We start from the raw sequence: 19,996 nt of genomic DNA, 5'->3' as shown, positions 1-19,996 counted from the left end.
AAAACGAGGCAGTTTTATTTCTAATAAGAATATTTATTATTGTCAGCCACTTTAAACATTGTAAAAACACAGTTTGAACATTATCACTGCACTGTGCTGCGCACATACAGGTAAATAAAAAACTTAAATGATTAAATGAAAATGTATTGTACTTAAAGGTGCATTGTGTAATATTTAGGAGGATCTGTTGACAGAAATGCAATATCATATACATAACTATGTTTTCAGTGGTGTATAAAGACCTTACTTAATGAACCATTATGTTTTTATTACCTTAGAATGAGCCATTTCTATCGCATCCCCTTACATTGAAATGTGCCACCATGTTTCTACAGTGGCCCTAAACAGACAAACGCGTTTCCTCACTATGTTGTTCTTCGTGCAAAGAAGCTAGCTAAAACACTGACTCAATGATGAACAAGTAACAATAATATTCACAATAACATATTGTTTTACTGAATAATTAAGTAAACCTAATTTCTTAATTTATCTTTGTAAAGAAAACTTCATTGTTTAACTGAGACTCTGCTGTCTCAGACGACGACATCTTTTCCTGTCGGCCTCCGTAACTTCTGTCGGTTGCAAATAAAAATTACACAGTGCACCTTTAAAAGTAAAAAAAAAAACTGTTCTGTACTTAAATTTTAAGTAAAAAAAAAAGGCTGTGTATTTATATTTAACCTTTTCACACGTTAGTTTAAAATATTCTGGCAACCATTATTTATCACTTTGTTTCCATGGTGACGCGCCATTGCTTGTCACGTGACACACCGCAGCCACATGATGTAACAACGCGTTTACGCTCGTCTGGAGGTCCTGCGGCTCGAATGAGGCGAATTGAGCGTCTGGTGCGATACGCGCGAATAATTTTATTTGGTGCTTTTTGTGCATTCACGCGTTTGACACGAATTCTCGTCTGACGCCTGAGTTGAAAAATCTGAACTTTGGCATCTGTTCGCGCCGCGTTAACCAATCAGGAGCCTGCTTGCTGCTGTCACATGGTAAAGTGAAGGGATAAACTCCCGCCCGGAGTCACTCATTCAAAATGGAGTATAGCAATATAGCAGAATATAATTCAATATAGCGGTTAACTGAGTATCACTAGAAAGAGCACCAACAGTGGTATCCATACCACAGTTTGAAAAACATTGATAGTTTTTAAATATTTAATATACTGTATTTAAAAATTCATATACATTTTCTAACCGAAGACAGATGGACAGGCGCTCTGCAGCTGGGATAGAGCACCTGTAGTTGGTGTCCTGAAGGGTGATCCTCGCTCTGATGCGGTAACTCTCTCAATGAATGCTCGATGAACATCAGCCATCTTGCAAACAGACAAGCGGATTTCGCCTCAGACGCGCGTCAATTTCGCTTCAAACTTTTGCTTTTTACGCACGTCAATTTCGCTCTGGACGCTCGAATGGATTCAAAATGTCCAAGCGTCCAACTAGACGCGGTATACGCGAATTTGACGCGCTATTCGCGTTTGGTGTGAACGCACAGTAAGAGCGAAATTCAGTGATTCCGCTGAGTACCACTAGAGGGAGCCTCCACACTTTGAGAATAGGACTTTAAGCCAGTGGTTCTCAAACTTTTTTCGTCACGCCCCCCTTTAAACCTTTTTAAAAAAGTGGTCCCCTAATACTGTATCTGAAGTCTCTTTCCCGAAATTCAGCCTTGGTGCAGAATTACAGCCACTATGAGCCAGTCCCACAATGAGCTTTCCTTAGGACGTGCCATTTCTGTGTCTGTAGCTTTAAATGCTAATGTATCAAGTCAAGTCATGTTCATTTATATAGCGCTTTTAACAATATGAATTGTTCCAAAGCAGCTTTACAGTGATAATAGGAAATTACAGTAACAGAGAGTGTTTTGGCTTTACAGCAGCTCTAGAATAAAGTTATTGTCCAGCTAAAGTTAGTTTTGATTGATTGATTCACTTCCGTTGTGAAGATCATTAGTTATTAACTTAGGGGCCGCTAACACAACACCGTTCTAACCAAAAACCCTCAACGCGTTCAAAACAGTGCCTGGTGGCTCAAGAACACACTCCCGGAAATAGGTTCCGATGGCTCTATACCGCTTCTTGGCGTGAACTTTACATACACGGGATAGTATGCAGATGCACTTGATGTAACAGAAGCAGCAGATGAGGAAAGGAATGAGGAAGAAAACAAAAAAAAGCTCCAGGCGAACCGGCAAGAGGATCTTGAGCTGTTCGTTGGTGAAATTTTCATAAAGGAAATAAGAACCAAGGTGCAAACGATTATCAACATCTAAAGGATGTTGTTATTTTTATATAGAGCCAAGGGTGAGAATCTTAACATACATCGGTTAAGTGTTTAACCGCCAGCCAATTTGATTTCTGCATTGTGTGTATGTATTGCTCTTGCTTAAAGTCAAAAATATGAAACAAGATTAAAATGCTTATCTTAAATTAAATCTTTTTTTTTTCTCGTACAGGTTTGCATACTTTGCATCTACAGTGACAATGGGTTACAATGGGACGTGGACGGTGGGTCTCAGTAACCTGGTGTTAGGTGTCTACGGATTCACGTTGATCATAGGCCTTCCCGCCAACATCTTGGCTCTTTACGCCTTCTCCCAGAAGGTGCGGCAGCGCTCCACCCCGATGGACGTGCTGTTACTCAGTTTAACCATCTCTGACCTGATCTTCCTCTTTTTCCTGCCGTTTCGCATGGTGGAGGCGGCCAACATGAAATGGACGATGCCGTACTTCCTCTGTCCGCTGTCGGGATTCGTCTTCTACTCCGTCATCGCCAACAGCACCTTACACCTGACGGCCATCAGCGTGGAGCGATACCTGGGTGTAGCTTTCCCCGTTAAATACAAGCTGAAACGCAACCCTCGAAATGCCGTGATAGCCAGCGTCATATTCTGGGTGGTTTCCATGGCGCACTGTAGCGTCGTGTACATCGTGCAATACCAACACTATTTGAACCCCAACTTCACTGATCCATCCAAGCGTAACACCTGTTATGAAGAATTCAGCGCCGAACAGCTCAAGATCCTCCTGCCGGTTCGCCTGGAGCTTTTTTTTGTTTTCTTCCTCATTCCTTTCCTCATCTGCTGCTTCTGTTACATCAAGTGCATCTGCATACTATCCCGTCTATGTAAAGTTCACGCCAAGAAGCGGTATAGAGCCATCGGGATGGCGTTGGGAACGCTTCTGGTCTTCGTCATCTGTTTCATGCCCTTCAGCATCTCACATGTGGAGGGATTTGTCAGAGGCTATAGCAGTGAATGGAGACATTATGCTCTCCTCACCAGCACGCTGAATGCATGTCTCGACCCTTTCATATTCTACTTCTCTTCTTCAGCACTCAGAGAGACTTTCAGGAAGATGTTTCAGGAGCTGGTGAGGCGCCTGCTCCCTCCCTGCTGCCGCTCGACTCTCTGCTGCCCTTTATTCAACCGTGGGAAATCAGATGAGAGAACCCAGAGCTCTGATGACAGCATCCGCTAACATATCAAGCCAGGTTTTGCATTGGTTGATGTGCTTTGCCTGCATATGCATCTTCAATGCATGTCATTCTATTACGCCACCGTGGCCCAATGCTTTATGGATGGACAGAAGAGGAGCAGCTTAAAAATGGTTTTCAGAAGAGAAAATCAAGCATGATTGCACCAATATTTTACTTAATTCTTCTCAGCAGCGCAATTTTATTCGCAATGAAATAAAAAGCTTGACCAGTTTGTGAACAAATTAGTCCAAAATCTAACATTTGAACTAATATGCAATATTTACTTACAGCAATGATATAAACGTCAATTAAACAAAGCTATTTGTTACAAATTTTTCAATAAAATTTGTGATTATGCTTCTGTTCTTTATTCCTCCATTCTGAACCATTAACTCATTGCGAATTAATACTGTTTATTTATTTTCTACGCAACACTCAAATATGAATTGCTTGTGTAAGGGTGGATTCCTGCAGTGGTTCAAGCTGCAAGACTGCCGAATGACTAAAGAAACGTTATTAGCAAGATGGTAGAAAACTGCACATTTCTTGTCTATTCCACCCACTGCCACTCATACCAGCGACGGAAATAAGCGCAGTTACAATTGGTTAATATATGGGAGAGCGTTGCTATAGAGAGTGACAATATTGTATTGCAATAGGAAACACTTCAAAGTCAATACAAAATCAAAACTAGTTGTACATTAGTGAAACATAATGAACATTAAGTGAATACATAATGAAGTGAATACATAATGAACATTAGTTGTAATTGAAAAGGTTTAATGACAAAATATGGTTATGGTTACACTTAAATAGTTACAAAATAGATGTATGAGATGATGATAACTTTTATTATTAAGAGGAAGGAGGAGGTAAAGAGAGAGAGAGAGAGAGAGAGAGAGAGGAAGAGGAAGGAGGAGGTAAAGAGAGAGAGAGAGAAAGTAAGAGGAAGGAGGAGGTAAAGAGAGAGAGAGAGAGAGAAAGTAAGAGGAAGGAGGAGGTAAAGAGAGAGAGAGAGAGAGTAAGAGGAAGGAGGAGGTAAAGTGTGTGAGAGAGAGAGAGAGAGAGAGAGAGAGAGAGAGTAAGAGGAAGGAGGAGGTAAAGAGAGAGAGAGAGAGAGAGTGAGAGGAAGGAGGTAAAGAGAGAGAGAGAGAGTAAGAGGAAGGAGGAGGTAAAGTGTGAGAGAGAGAGAGAGAGAGAGAGTAAGAGGAAGGAGGAGGTAAAGAGAGAGAGAGAGAGAGAGTAAGAGGAAGGAGGAGGTAAAGAGAGAGAGCCCCAAGAAAGGGACCCAGAGAAGAAGAGAGCCAGAGCATACAAGAGACAGAGCAACAGTTTCAATCTTCTTTTATCCTTTCCCTGACCATGTGACTAAAACCCAAATGTGAGACATTCAAAGACAATTCATGACAATTCATCGACCCCCAAAGTAAAAACATATTGGCCTACAGGCCTAGATCACTATCAGAAACCTCTGTGCCTTTAGGAACTCCAAATGGTCCTTGTAGTAGAAAGAGGGAGTGGAAACAGTAAAACAAATATCTTAGTTCATTTAAAATATCTTGGATTATTTTCAATCCTACACTTGTTTTTAACTTGCCATCTCTTTAGATAGACCAACACAAATCTGTTCCTGTGATGTCACTTCCTGTCCCTGTTCGGAGTTATACAGCGTGTGAAGGTAGTTTGATTTCTAATAATTTATTGAATCTTTTTTATATATATTTTATCTGTTCTCTTTATAATGGCTAATAATTCATGTAATTTATTATCACATAATCATCACTGCTCAACTTCAAACACATTTGTCATCTAACAACCCCTATTTTCAATCCGGTTTTCGCACCCTCCCCAGCACTTCTTAGGGTTGTCAATGATCTCCTTAAGGCCACTGACTCCTGCTCCACCAGTATTGTAATTCCTCTAGATATTTCCTCTGCATTCGACATGATCTCTCACAGTATTCTCATCTCACGACTCTCTGCTCTTGGTATTTCTGGAACTGCCCTATCCTGGATCACCTCCTACCTGTCTGGTCGCCAGCATTACATCTCTATCCGCCAGGCTAAGTCCACTACTGCCTCTGTCCCACATGGTGTTCCCCAGGGCTCTGTCCTTGGGCCTCTTCTCTTCATCATCTACATGCTCCCATTAGGTAACATCATGGCTTTAACTTCCATTGCAAAGCAGATGACACCCAACTATACATCCATTCTCAACGCAATGCTCCTCTCCCCACTAATTCCATATAAGCTTGTATTGATGATATAAATGCTTGGATGACCAGTAATTTTCTCAAACTCAACACGGATAAAACAGATCTAGGCTACTTCTTATTGGTTCACCTCACTACATCCCGTTTCTGTGTTGACAATGTTAATATTGTTGGGGTTTTGGTTCAACCTTCCATCACTGTCAAAAACCTTGGTATAATCTTTGATTCCTCCCTTTCCTTCCTTCCACACATCTCCTCGCTCACTAAGTCTGCCTTCTTTCACCTTCGTAATATCGCGCGCTTACGTCCATATGTGAATATCAGCGATGCTGAGACCCTAGTTCACGCTTTCATCACTTCACGACTTGACTACTGCAATTCTTTTTTCTATGGCTTACCCAATTCATCAATAAATAAGAACCAATATTATAAAGAACTTAATACAGAATTATTTGTATTGTTTCTAAGTCATGTTTATTTGTACTTTACACTCTCAGAAAAAAAGGTACAAAAGCTGTCACTGTGGCGGTACCTTTTCAAAAGGTACACCTTTGTACCTAAAGAGTGCATATAAGTCCCTCAAAGGTACATATTGGTACATAAATGGTACATATTAGATCCCTTTTGAAGGGTACTCTCCCAGTGACAGCTTTTGTGCCTTTTTTTCTGAGAGTGTATTGTAAAGCGACCTTGAGTTTTCTGAAAGGCTCTATATAAAATAAACGTATTATTATTATTCATAATAGCCATACATACATTTCTACTCTCACACACACTTACATTCTCCTTTCACATACATACATTTCTAATATGCACACACACATACATCCTCCTTTCACATACATTGCTGCTCTCACACACACACATACATTCTCCTTTCACATACATACATTTCTGCTCTCACACACACTTACATTCTCCTTTCACATACATTTCTGCTCTCTCACACACACACACATACATTCTTCTTTCACACATATTTCCTTTTTTTGGTATCCATTACTTACTCTTTAAGCAAGAAGTCACACTCAGACCAGGAAATACGTGCTAGACTTGCTCAGCTCTTCATCACAACTTTACAATGATGCTATTCAAAGAAATCCACTTTTCTTTTCAAGTACAGTTTTTACTTTTGGGAGTAAGTAGCAATGAACATGAAATCAGACACATTTTTAATAATGTGCTGTAATGTACTGTCCAATTTCAAAGAGAAGCAGATTCTTTTGTGCATGATAGGCTGAATTGAGAACTCTGTGATCACATTCAAACCCTATGTGGATATCTGACAGTCTCAAGATTTGTTGAGGATTCAAGAAATAGAGCAGCAGTAAATACATTGGAGTCCTTATATGGATGTCTAAATGTAGTGCGGACTGCTTATGAATCCAGACAAAGAATCAGGTCTGAGAACAGTTATGTCCTGTTGCACAGACAGAAGAGCTGTTTTTCTGGTAGCACATCTTTTTTATTTCTGTCACACACTGTAGGCTACAATCTGCAAATTCAACAAAGACAATAATAAATTAGTTTTTTTCTTCAGTGTTGAAATAGCTGGCAGTGTGACTTCTTCATGTCAAAAAGTGAAACGCTCTTTCAATAAACTCACATTACACATTTATCTGATACTGTATGGTCACAGAAAATGAAACGGTGTATTCCACCAAATAAAACATTACTGACATTAACAATTCAGACTAACAAACAGACTATAAAGCTCAATTAACATACACCAACTCTATACAAGCACTTTAAGTAGCTATTTAACTTTATAACTGTAAACTCTCTTTACAAAAACATTGAGTGCACTGAAAATCAATCTCTTTTAAACACTGTCAAGTCGTGATCTCCCGGGCTGCGTTCCAGTCCACTTTTAGACATGCACTTGCGAACTTCCCTAAGCACTTCCCCTCGGGGGAATCCCTGCCGCCATTTTGAAGTGCGTTCCACTTCGTGAAGTGGACGAGGGAAGTTTATATGGACAGACCCTCGTTAGCTCGATTTTGACTGAGGGAGCGAGTCTAGAATTAGAATTAGAATGAGGCATTTATATAGCGCTTTCATATGTACTACTGTACACCCAAAGCGCTTTACAATCATATCAGGGGATCTCCACTCAACCACCACCAGTGTGCAGCAGCCACAGCACAACGGCGCCAGTGGATGGGGATTATTAGGAGGCCATGATTGGTAAGGGCCAATGGGTGGAATGTGGCCAGGACACCGGGGTTACACCCCTACTGCCATGGGAGAAATGCCATGGGATTTTTAATGACCACAGAGAGTCAGGACCTCGGTTTTACATCTCATCCGAAGGACGGTGCTCTTGGACAGTATAGTGTCCCCGTCACTTTACTGGGGCGTTAGGACCCACACAGACCACAGGGTGAGCGCCCCCTGCTGGCCTCACTAACAACTCTTCCTGCAGCAACCTGGTTTTCCCAGGAGGTCTCCCATCCAGGTACTAACCAGGCTCAACCCTGCTTAGCTTCAGTGGGCAACCAGTCTTGGGCAACAGGGTGATATGGACGCTCGCACAGTGCATTGTGGAATTGACAGCGGACCGGAGAAAGCGTTGAGAGCGTCAAAAGTTTGGGCAGTTCTCAACTTTATGCAAATATCAAGCAAAAAACGCGGTCGGCAGCCAATTGTTGTGAGGTTTGGGATGTGATGTCTGTCTTTAGAGTTTAAAAATATGCAGATTGTGCCGTTGTTATTGCTGTATTTTAGCCTGACTTCGTCATACTCATATTCTGGTCAGAATGTGAGTCTGATACTGCTCCATAGAGATTTGATTATGGGGCGTGTCTCAACCAAACCAGGAAAAAAAAACCTCTGCACTCAATTGGATAGACCTACAACCAATCAGAGCAACGGAGTAAATGACGCATGTTCTTCATTCATATTTTCAACCAACAAAATGTCACGGCTCTCTGTTCCTCTTTTAAAATGAATGCGCTGTGGATATCTTCTATAACAGACGCGATGGCGGAATCTACACATGATGTTTCATAAACAAAGTTCGGGAGGGGGGGGGGGGGGGGGGGGATTATGGCTACCGAGCCCACAGCCCTCTCCTTGGACAGCACGTCATATACGCATATCTGACTTATTTGTGTGAACTCGTGAAATCTCAAATACGCATTTATTCTATCTGACTTATTTGTAAGTGTGAACTCGTGAAATCTCAATTCTCCAGCTGCAGTCGTCTTTGTTGTAAACTAATTCAAATCAAGCGCTCTTTGGTGACGTGGGTGATTACGTAACCGCAGATCATCTGTCCATCATCGATTAAAGCCCGCCCTGGCAATTTGATTGGCTCGGCCTTTTGGGAGCCGGGCATAATTACTCCTCAACGGATCGAGTCCAGACCGAACTTCCCGACCAAAAAATGTTGTGGGCGGGGTTCGGGCTGGCACCCAGGCTAGCTGTATTTAGTATGTAAATTGTTTTGTTTGCGAATTAGAGTATTGCAGTTGTTATACATATGTTAAATGTTTTATTTTGGATGTGTTCATTGTGATTATATTGGCTGGGTTTATAAAAGTTTATAAAATTTAAAGCAGGGAGACCCCTGCCTTATTTCATTTGAGAGCTACTTTTTAAAAATTAAAGTGGCTGAGAGCTACTCGTATTATTTAACACTTAAATCTCTTAAATAATGTATCATAACTCTCAAATTGACAAAAATCCAAACAGTAATATGCCTGAAAGAGTTTTTATACATCACCTTTTAATGTCAGAGTGAAAAAAAACAGTTCAGTTCAAACAGTACTTTTGCTAATTATACTATAGTTGTCAACAAATAACAGTTACATAATTATAGAGCATCTTAACTCTAAATTGAGCAAAAAATACTACACCTTAGTTTTTGTAAACTCATTTCACTCTTTAAATTTACAGAGCAGTATCAGAGAAGTTGTTGGCTAAACATACCAGTTGTTTATAGTTCATCATCATAACTCTCAAATAAGAAAAAATGCCTGAAATACATCTGAGTTTTTGTAAACTCATTTCATTCTTTAAATTTACCGAACAGAATCAGATTTTGTTGGCTACACATAACAATATGGTTCATGTTATGGTATGCATTAATAAAAGTCATGTTCAAAGTAAATTAAACTGGGAAACAAACAGCAGAACAATTTCAAATGTTGGTTTGATGTTCATTCTGAACTAAAATGTATGCTACATAAATAAGAGTAGCTAAATGACAAAAGTTCATGAAGGGACACATATGATGTACATTCACATTTTCTTACATTTAATGAGCTGACTGACACTGCATTGTTTCCACAAGAGAGGTATATGCTGGTGTGTATGCACTTAGGTTCACTCTTATGCAATCATTCAAATATTCATCTGTCAGTCTTGTTCTGAATTTACATTTGATCACATTCATATCAGAAAATGCTGAGTCTACTAGACTCCAGAAATGTGGTAAATGTTGCTGAGATTTTAACTGGATATTATTTTGGAGATTAAAGGGATACTTCACCTCTGAGAAGATGAATGTGTATTTAAAATAGGTCATTTAAGTAGAAGAAATGTGAAGAATTTTTTTAATTTGGAGCTTTCTAGACTGATAAAACCCAGAAAATGTATTTTTGGCTTATGTGGATGAAAGACAACAACTCCTAGAATGCACTTGCTTCGCTGCCTTAGGAGGCCACGCCTACCGGTAAGGGAGCGCAGTTGAAAACAAACAACAAGGCTAGCCTACGTGATGAGTTTGCCAGGGATTTAGAGATCGCCCAAAATGTCCGGGATTCGGCTTTTGCGTTCTACAGTCGCCATTCATTCATTATGTTTACTGTGGCGAGCAGGACGAGGCTGACGGCCACGGGAGAACGGCGCGAGGCCGGTGGCGTCATTACTGAGACGCGCCGGTCTCGTATCTCTCACGGAGGAGCGGGAATTTTCTTAGCAATGGTAAAACGCACATCAACCGATCACTTGTTTAGCGTTCATGTAAACACTACATTCAGATTCACCAATCGGAATGAATTCAGTTAGATTGAAACAAAAGGTGTGCATGTAAACAATGAATGGCGACCGCAGAAAGCAAAAGCCGAATCCCGGACATTTTGAACGATCTCGACGGCCGGACAAGTCCGGGAAAAGGAGGATGGTAACCCCTACTTACTCAGCTTTCTCCTACTATTCAGCTTTCTCCACAGAACAAGAGCCTGCAAGCTTAGCTTCCAAAGAAAGACGGCTGACACTGTGTACATTATGTGACTGAGATCCAACCCTGTATGGGTGGGTTGAAAACATGCGGAACAGCTCCTCCTACTGGCTGTAGTCTTTAGCCTCTGGCCAGAAAATCCTCCGATGACGCAAAATGACGATTTTTGCGTCATCGGAGGATTTTTTCCAGACAAAAAATACATAAATCTCTTGTCTCAGGGGGATATGAGGGTGGAAAGCATGGTAATTCGAAAATACTACAGGTTTTCTACTAATACAAAGCTTAATGCTAAATCCTGAAGTATCCCTTTAATAACTTCCATCTCCATCTCTAAAGCACTGACATTGAAGAGTTCAGCTATCTGCTTTGAAATGTTATCAATGTCCATCTCCGTAAAAGGATTGGCAATAAAATGCCACACATGGCTCAAATTTTTCAAAATCACTGAACCGTCCCTCAAATTCCTGCCCAAGCCTGGACAGGAGGTCACAATACTTGTGTACATCAAAAACTTCAGTAGAATCTGCATGGCTTTCTAACATCTTCAACACTGAAGGGAAGTGCTGCAATCTGTTGTTTTTCAATTGATGAACGTGAAATGACAATTTTGCTTTAAAAGCCTTTTAAAAGCCTTTAAAAGGATTTGTCTTTACCTTGTAACTGAAGATTGAGCTGATTGAGTTTATCTGTCACATCAGCCAAGAATGCAAGATCAAGCAGCCACCCAGCATCAGACAACAGGTTGGTGTCTTCCCCCCTTGCGTGCATAAAAGCTTTAATTTCACTCAACAAGGAAATAAAGCGGTGAAGTACCTTTCCCCTACTCAACTATCTGACTTCTGTTCTGTGTGAAATAAGAGATCACCATACTCTGCAGAAAGTTCATCAAGAAACACTTTGAAGCATCTGTGTTGTTTGGACTTTGCGCGAATTGAGTTGATAATCTTAACAACCGGTGTCATGACATGATCAAAGCGCATAACCTTAGAAAATCTGTGTCGTTCTTGCAATGCGCAATAAATCCAGAGTGGCGCCCTATCATGGCTGGTGCTCCGACTGTTGTCATAGATACCAGCTTTTAAAGGGGCACGCGTTTTTCCACGCAGTACGTCTTGAAAACGTAGATGTCGACTCCTCTGGTCGTAGTTTTCAGAGGAAGCAATGTCAAAAACTCCTCTTTGGAGGAAAAATCAACAAAAAACATCCGAATGAAAACAGCCAACTGAGCTGTATCACTCAAGTCCACCGATTCGTCGCACTGAAGTGAAAACCACGTACACCTTTCCATGTCCCGTTCTAATTGTCCGATCGCATCTGAAGCCAGCAAGGAAACTCTCCTTGCCACGGTGTTGGCACTGAGCTGGACATCAGCGATAGCAGCCTTGCTTTTGTGGTCCTTGAATAAAGTTTTGCGTCCTTTACCATGGCGCCAATGGTGAATGGTTTCTTGTGTTTTGTTAAGATGCGCGCCACTTTAAATGACGCCTCCGTAACAGCATTTCCTCTCTTTATCGGTTTGGTGAATAAAGATTGCTGTTTTTGTAGTGTTGCTTTCAGCTGTTTTACCTTTTCAGTCCGCAGACCGCTACCCGCAATAAAGTCTCGTGCAAAGTTCCCGTGAACTTGAGTGAAATGGCGCTCAATGTTACACTTTTTACCGACAGCAATGCTAGCGGCGCAAATTAGGCACACACATCTTTCGCCTACATTTGTATAGAAAAACTCACTTTCCCATTCTTCATGAAAATAGTATGTTTTTTTCCTTTTCTTTGCTTGGCTGATGTCTTTACTCATTCAATGTTCTCAAGCTAATACTTTTTTTCTCAAATTGTAAGCGTGATGACGTACTTGATTGAAACATTGGCGTTGTAGCTATACGTCGATAGGTTATTTTGTTTTGTTATTCTGTTATAGTGTAATTACATCTGTATTTTTCATAAATAAAAAACAATTATCTCACAGCATCTCAAATAAATGTCAATATGTCAAATAAACACTTAATTTGCACTGGAGGGGTGGGACACCCATCTATATTGCCTGACTCTGATTGGATGAAAAGTACATCTTGGCGAGCTACCTTCAATCAGGCCACGAGCTAGCTTGCGAGCGACGTGTTGGAGACCCCTGATTTAAAGGATATCTTTGCTTAGTGCATTTGGAAACAAAGCTTGTCTATTTCTAAATGTAATCTGTAGTGGACATGCACCGTAACGGTACGGATCCACTTGTCCGTGCGACACTTCTATCGTGGCGCACTCCACTTTATTCCTTTGGGTGACATCAAGCAACTTTAATGTGCCCGCAAAGCATCCCGGGAAGGCGGCGCTGCATTTGAAAAAATGCTGCGTGTCAAAAAGCTGGCTGATGCCCATCTTTATGCAAACTAATCCGTTGAACGCGTCGCGACTATCCAATAGAAGTAGAGCACGGAGACTGGGGGAAGTCTCTTGTGGGTCTTTTGTTCTATACGTCCTACTACAAAAATGCTCAGGAAACTTTAGTTCCGAGTAGCGAAAATGGAGGAGAAATTAATTGTGGCGGTTGCAGCATTTCCAAATCTATACGACCCATCTTTGTTGTCCTATAGGGACAACGAGCAATGTAATTCTGCCTGGAGGAGGGTGGCAGAGGTCGTTGGAGTCCCTGGTGGGTTTTATGAGTTTGCACTGTGTAAAATAAAAACACAACATTCCCCGCTGGCTCAAAACCACGCCCATAGCGGTAAACTTGAGGAACGCCCATCAACGTAAAAAATGAGGGGAGACGTCGCTTCAGTCGTGTCGCAAAAGTGGATCCGTACCATAAGATAAAAAGTGTTCTCGCTGCTGTTCCTGAATTTACTGTAATCATAGTAATAGGCGAACATGCATTTTTATGCCAGCTGGCTTGACCGTGTATTTTCAAACCACTGCTGGCTTGACTGACCCGCACGAGACCTGCCTTACTATACTCTCTCTCACACATACATATATTATTCTCTTACATACACAAATTTTTTCAGACACACATACATTTTCTTCTTACATACATTTATTATTTATAATATTAAATGTATACTTTGAATACATTTGCATAAGAATTAAATGTATAAATGTGTGCGTAAAAATATACACGAGTACAAAATGTAGGCTGTGAATGTGCGTTAATAATATATGAATATAAGAGTACAATTTAAAAATGTGTGCGTTATAAAATATAAGAACAAAAATATAAGTAGAGAGGAGAATGTAAGTGTGTATGTGTGTGTGTGTGTGTGTGAGGGTAGAAATGTATGTATGTGAAAGGAGAATGTAAGTGTGTGAGAGTAGAAGAATGAATTGTGGCTTGTTTGGCTCTTCATACTGTTTTGTTTTCAGACAGTTTAATAAAACTTTCAAAAAAGTCTATTACAAACGTTACTGTCACTTATCAATGGCAGCTGTCACAGTTGCTAGTCATCAAGAACAATCCTCTGTAAGTGTTACGTTTTGGTTGAAGCACAGGAGGAGGCAGGATCCAAGTGCAGGATCTTTATGTAAATAAACTCAAAACTTATACAAGCGCAGACTCGGGACAACCACCATAGTGCAACGATGAGAACTGACAAAGACTGAACTAAACACAGGGCTTAAATATGACAGACAAGCTAAATAGGATCACAAGGGGGCATGGCTTATAAGAAACACATGGGGAGTCTAATCAACATTAAACATAACAAGGGACTGCAAAACATGGAACAAGATTAGGGAACACAAGTTGAAAACATCACAGAGATGTTACAGAGACCGTCCAATTTAACAACGCTCAGTCCGACCATCACGGCCTTTGAATTGGGACACAGCTAAAGAGACCATGGTTCCCTGAAAAGAGGGCGCTAGACATTGTGTCACAACTGACGTTATGGGGAAACTCCCTTTCTCTGAAAATAATGAAGTGTGTGTGTGTGTGTGTGTGTGTGTGTGTGTGTGTGTGTGTGTGTGTGTGTGTGTGTGTGTGTGTGTGTGAGTGTTTGTGTGTGTGTGTGTGTGTGTGTGTGTGTGTGTGTGTGTGTGTGTGTGTGTGTGTGTGTGTGTGTGTGTGTGTGTGTGTGTATGTGTGCCCTTGTTTATATTACATTGTGGGGACCAAATGTCCCCATAAGAATAGTAAAACCTGAGATCACCTACATTGTGGGGACCAGCCAGCGGTCCCCACTTTTCAAAAGGCTTATAAATCACACAGGATGAGTTGTTTTGAAAAAGTAAAAATGAAGAATGTTTCCTGTGATGGGTAGGTTTAGGGGCAGGGGCAGTGTGTGTGTGTGTGTGTGTGTGATGGGCAGGTTTAGGGGCAGGGGCAGTGTAAGGGGATAGAATGTACAGTTTGTACGGTATAAAAACCATTACGTCTATGGAGAGTCCCCACAAAGATAGTGAACCAGACATGTGTGTGTGTGTGTGTGTGTGTGTGTGCAGGCAGCATCACTGAAGTCAACTAACCCTCACAGCGAATTCTCATTAAGATGTTTGTAGAAGAAACTTCCCTCTTTGACTTTCAACAACAATCCAGTTTCAAGCTCTGAGTAAAATTAATATTAGTTCAAAGTGCATGCATTTGGAGATGTCTGCAACAGAAGTACAAAAAAAAGCATTCTGTGATGTTTAAAAAAAAGTGAAATGATTTCAGTGAAATGACAAATGTGTTTCTTTTTTTTCTGATTTGTCATCATAAATAGCATGTGTCAAAATGACACAATTAGACAGAGCTCTGAAGACTGGAGGAGCATCACGTAGTCACTTCTGTGATACTGGACTAAGGTATAAAACATTTTGCTTCTATATCTTTTTTCCAGATTGATTTGTGATATATATATTTTTAAGTTTTTTGTTTTGTTTTGTGGTTTTGGTCAGAAAATTACAAATCTTCTCTGATCTGCAGGCTATAGAAAAAAACATGTGGAACCCATATTTTTAAATGTAATTTTCTGTACCAACTTTTATGTAATAATGATTATTAATACACAAACATACAGTATATTGTATTTTTTTTTAAAAAACTCATGTCACGATTCGATATATATCACGATACTGAAGTTGCGATACTCCCAAGACATGATAAAAGGTTAACAAAAAACGAACTGTTGATTAAAATGCTAAATTTGGTGTTACATTGTGGGTGTAAATGAATAGGCTTGGACTTGGTGCTGATAACCTAATGCACAGGACAATGGTGACAAAAGAATAAAAATATTCATGATTCTGAAGCTGAAAATACAGAACTATTGTACATGAATATGCTTGCACTCTGTCACTGACTAGATATATTTAACATAATGTAGGGCACTTTTTACTGGTAACATCAGGCATTTGGCATTATCAGGACCCACAAATATTCCCCCAATGCATTATTATACATTATATTCAACATTTATATATAGTAGTTTAATGTAGTACTACTGACACTAAAACTCTGAATTTTTTTCTCACACAGTAATTTTTATTTTGGGTGAACTATACACAATACATATTGTCACTATCAACGATACATATTTGTTGCATTTTTCTATTGCAATATTTTGTGACACGATATATTGTTACACCCCTGCATCCTAATAATTCATTATCACATAAACTCAGTAAATTTAGAAATATGGGTTTCTCAAATACCAGATAATATGTGTTGTGATATTTTCAGTATACACATGAAATGATTAAAGTATTTTAAAGGCTTATTTTTACATTGCTGGTGAGAAGGCAATATTTCTTTAAATTTACTAATTTATCTTTACATTTACATATCTAAAATCTGAATTGTTCTTAAACATAGATGTTGCTAAATATAGTATATATGTATTTGTTTCTGTCTTGTAAATGTTAGTGCTGGTTAATTTTCTAATAATGTTTATATTTTAACTGTCATAAATGTCACTTCACTTATATTTTCCATTGCACAGTCTGGTATTCCCCTATAGTTTCCCATCTTTGACCGTGTCACCACTGTGTTCATGGACTTTGTTCAGTTTCCCACCACTAGTCTGTCTCCCTGGTTACCATCATTAGTTGATCTCAGTTATTTGTAAGTGTGTGTTGCTCAGCCTGTTTACCTGTCTTCTGGATTATTATTAAAACATTGTATTGGAAATTATCTTCTTTGCCTGCCTTCCTGCAACCCACCGTGACAGACTGGTAATGCAAGCTTAAAATGAAAACATTGATTAATACATGTAGACCATATACAGTCATCATGATGCAGCTGACCAGTTTGGAAGTGTTCTAGGAAATATTTTGTTAGTAGCTTGTGTTGATTGTAATTACTTCATCAGTAGTTATATAGATATTACAAATACCCTAGTGGTGTGAAAATGTATCACCTAATAATGCATTTTGATCTCTGCATGTGCATCAGTAATAACACCTGAACAAGTGAAATGTTCGTACTGTAGATCCATTTCCAGAGATGCGTTGTTATATAGTTAGAATGTATTTGATAATATCCTAAATATACAACATGTTTATTTATTATTGCAAGCATAGATGCATATTTAGCACAGATGTTTGGTTTAGTCAGTCCCATCTGTGTTGAACTGTTTTTATTGCCATTAATAAGTGACCTAATTTCCAAAAATAGGATTCTTTACTACCTTAAAGCTCCATTGTGTGGTTGAGATACTGCTGGATTAGATACCAGTGCCTGTAGAGGACAATTACGTCAATGAGAATAACTCCTTGTAATGCAATATTTCACTAATACTTAATGCAATAAAACAGGGGTTAAGACCAGGGCTCAATTTGAAGGGGATGCGTGGGGATGACATCCCCCTAAACCACCATGCACCCCTTAAAATCTCAATTAGTTTAACAGTGTTGTACATGTAAAACTTATCACGCAAATGAAAAATTCTCTTCGTATGATAATAGGTTGGTTTCACGTGACGTCACGTTGCTGCTTCGCGAGAGCTCGAAATTTAGATGGAGGGCAGGAAGTGAAATAGCTGAGGATCTTCCCGTCTGAAAAAATGCCCATGTTTTGTGTAGTTTACGGCTGCTCCAATCGTTCTAACTGAGAAAAGGGAAGGGGGTTTTATAGAGTACCAAATATTGTCATTCATAAAGGTGAGAAATGTAAAAAGCTCACAGAACAACGCCATAAAAAGTGGATTTTAAACCTCAACTGCGGTCGGGAGGAGCAGAGTCTGTTAATGCCCGTGTCTGCAGGGACCACTTCGTCGGAGGTATGTTAGCTAGCTAACTTGGATTTTTGTGTCTGTGTTTATATAGCATTAGGTTGTCGTTAAATGCTCATTTACTTAGTAGTGATTATTAAGTTACCGGTAGTCTAATATGGACTTCATTGGGACTTTTTAGGCTGTCCTAGAGCTTTAGGTGACGTTGAGTCGGTAGACTGGGCTCCGACGGTCAACCTTGGTTACCAAAAAACTAAGCCTAAATCAGAGGCATCTATTAGACCAAAAAAGTTGTACGCTTCCAGACTTTTATAGGCCTTCATTTGCTGTCTGGTATAGTACGATGTCTGAAGGACCAGATAGTTGGTGATGTCAACAGCCTCGACTGTTGGCAAATCTTTAAGTTCTCCCGAAAACTCACTCATATTCATGAGGAACGGGTCACGTCTAACATATCTGTTAATTAACTCCTTGTATATATGTCTTGAAACTGGATCTAAATCCGTACAATACGGACTCTCTGCAACTGTTTCCTCCATAGACGTATTCTCCATGTTTACTTCCTGCCCTCCATCTAAAATCGCGCCACCTTTGCACGTCATGATAATCACATGACTGAAACCCAGCTATTAACAAATTATAAAGTATGGCGATTGGCCAATCAGAAGTCAATGTTGTAACGAGCTGTGCGCAAAGTCACGCAAGCTTTCATCATTTTTCACGCTGTTCAAAATGGCCAAGAGAACTATTTCAAGAGCTGTTGACGTTCTTTAAAAAAAGGAGAACAAAAGGTATGATAATTCTTTGATTAGTGTTTAAGGACATTCATACATTTAAGGAAAAATATCGAAAGTCCCTGCTCGCGAGGTAGTACTTTATCAAAGTTCAGGAACTTTCAGGGGTGGGACTTGGGCGCAGAACATGCTGATTGGTTGACTTGGTTTTTGCCGCATTTTGATTGGTTGACTTCGTTGTATTTCAACCACCATTTATTAAAATCTGTTGTGGTGTGTGCAGTAACAGTTGTTTGCTATTCGAATCAACATTTGAGTTTCAAAAATACGACCGATGACAACGGGGTTCAGGCTTTATTAAGCTTAAATTCAAGGGACACTTCACCCATTTGCATCAAGCCTTGTATCGTTAGAAACCCATTCATATTTTTTAATGGTTGTGCATTATTCCCTCATTTTCCCCAGAGACAGGAGAAATAAGGATTTCAGTGTTGCAGTTCCTGCTTACAATGACGCAAAAATCATCATTCTAAGCAGGAAGTTCCATATCTTTGTAGAGGGGTTGAGACTACAAACACTCGTTCCTCATCTTTTTCAGGGGGTGGGACCCGCTCACGCTACAGGCCTATTACAGATCAGTGGGTGGGACTTCACTTTCTGAAACTAAAAGCAATATCCTCCATCTTGTTTGGAAGCTAAGCTAACAGGCACTATGGAGCCAGATGTGAAGTTATGACAATGGCGGAAGGTACTCAATATGATATGGAAGAAGAGGATTTCGAAAGTCTGATGCTCGAATCAGATGTTCATGGCTACATTTACGAGCCGCAATATAGCGAAGAGCAGCGGAGGCTGATGGAGGAACAAGAGGCAGAAGACCTGGAGCGGACTGGCTCGAGCTGGGGCGGACTGGTGGTGCCTGTGCTCTCACTGTGCGCCTACGGACACAGAGCTAGAGTCTGTCTACTGCAAAGAATTTCAACAATGGCAATTTCTCCTGGACAAAATCTCTGAATCAGACGAGGACACGGACGTTTGTGTTGTGAACCATCCTAGTTTCGCACCGCATATGTCCTGACTGAACATCCCGGTACCATGCAATAATTCACCATTTCAAAAGAAATACAAATGAGGAGTAATTCACTAATGAGTTCACCAACTAACTAGACATTTTGTGAGAAATGAATTTCAAGCTCTGGTGGTAGCTAGCCTTGTAGACGGAAGACTGATTTC

General features: G+C 40.1%; 1 protein-coding gene across 1 annotated transcript in view; it reads left to right on the top strand.

Moving 5' to 3' along the window:
• The window catches only part of LOC307172770 (free fatty acid receptor 3-like), a 6,492-nt gene extending 2,647 nt beyond the window's left edge, over positions 1-3,845 (top strand). Inside the window, exon 2 of the mRNA XM_079895360.1 lies at positions 2,467-3,845. Within this exon, the coding sequence (XP_079751486.1) occupies positions 2,495-3,490 (996 nt within the window). The 5' untranslated portion in view covers positions 2,467-2,494 and the 3' untranslated portion in view covers positions 3,491-3,845. The remainder of the gene's footprint in view (positions 1-2,466) is intronic.
• Positions 3,846-19,996: the final 16,151 nt, after the last annotated feature.

Source organism: Squalius cephalus (genome assembly GCF_949319135.1).
Source record: "Squalius cephalus genome assembly, chromosome: 15".
In the NCBI taxonomy this organism is placed as follows: domain Eukaryota; kingdom Metazoa; phylum Chordata; class Actinopteri; order Cypriniformes; family Leuciscidae; genus Squalius; species Squalius cephalus.
The sequence above is the reverse complement of the archived record's forward strand: the minus strand, read 5'-3'. Positions and strand labels throughout refer to the sequence as shown.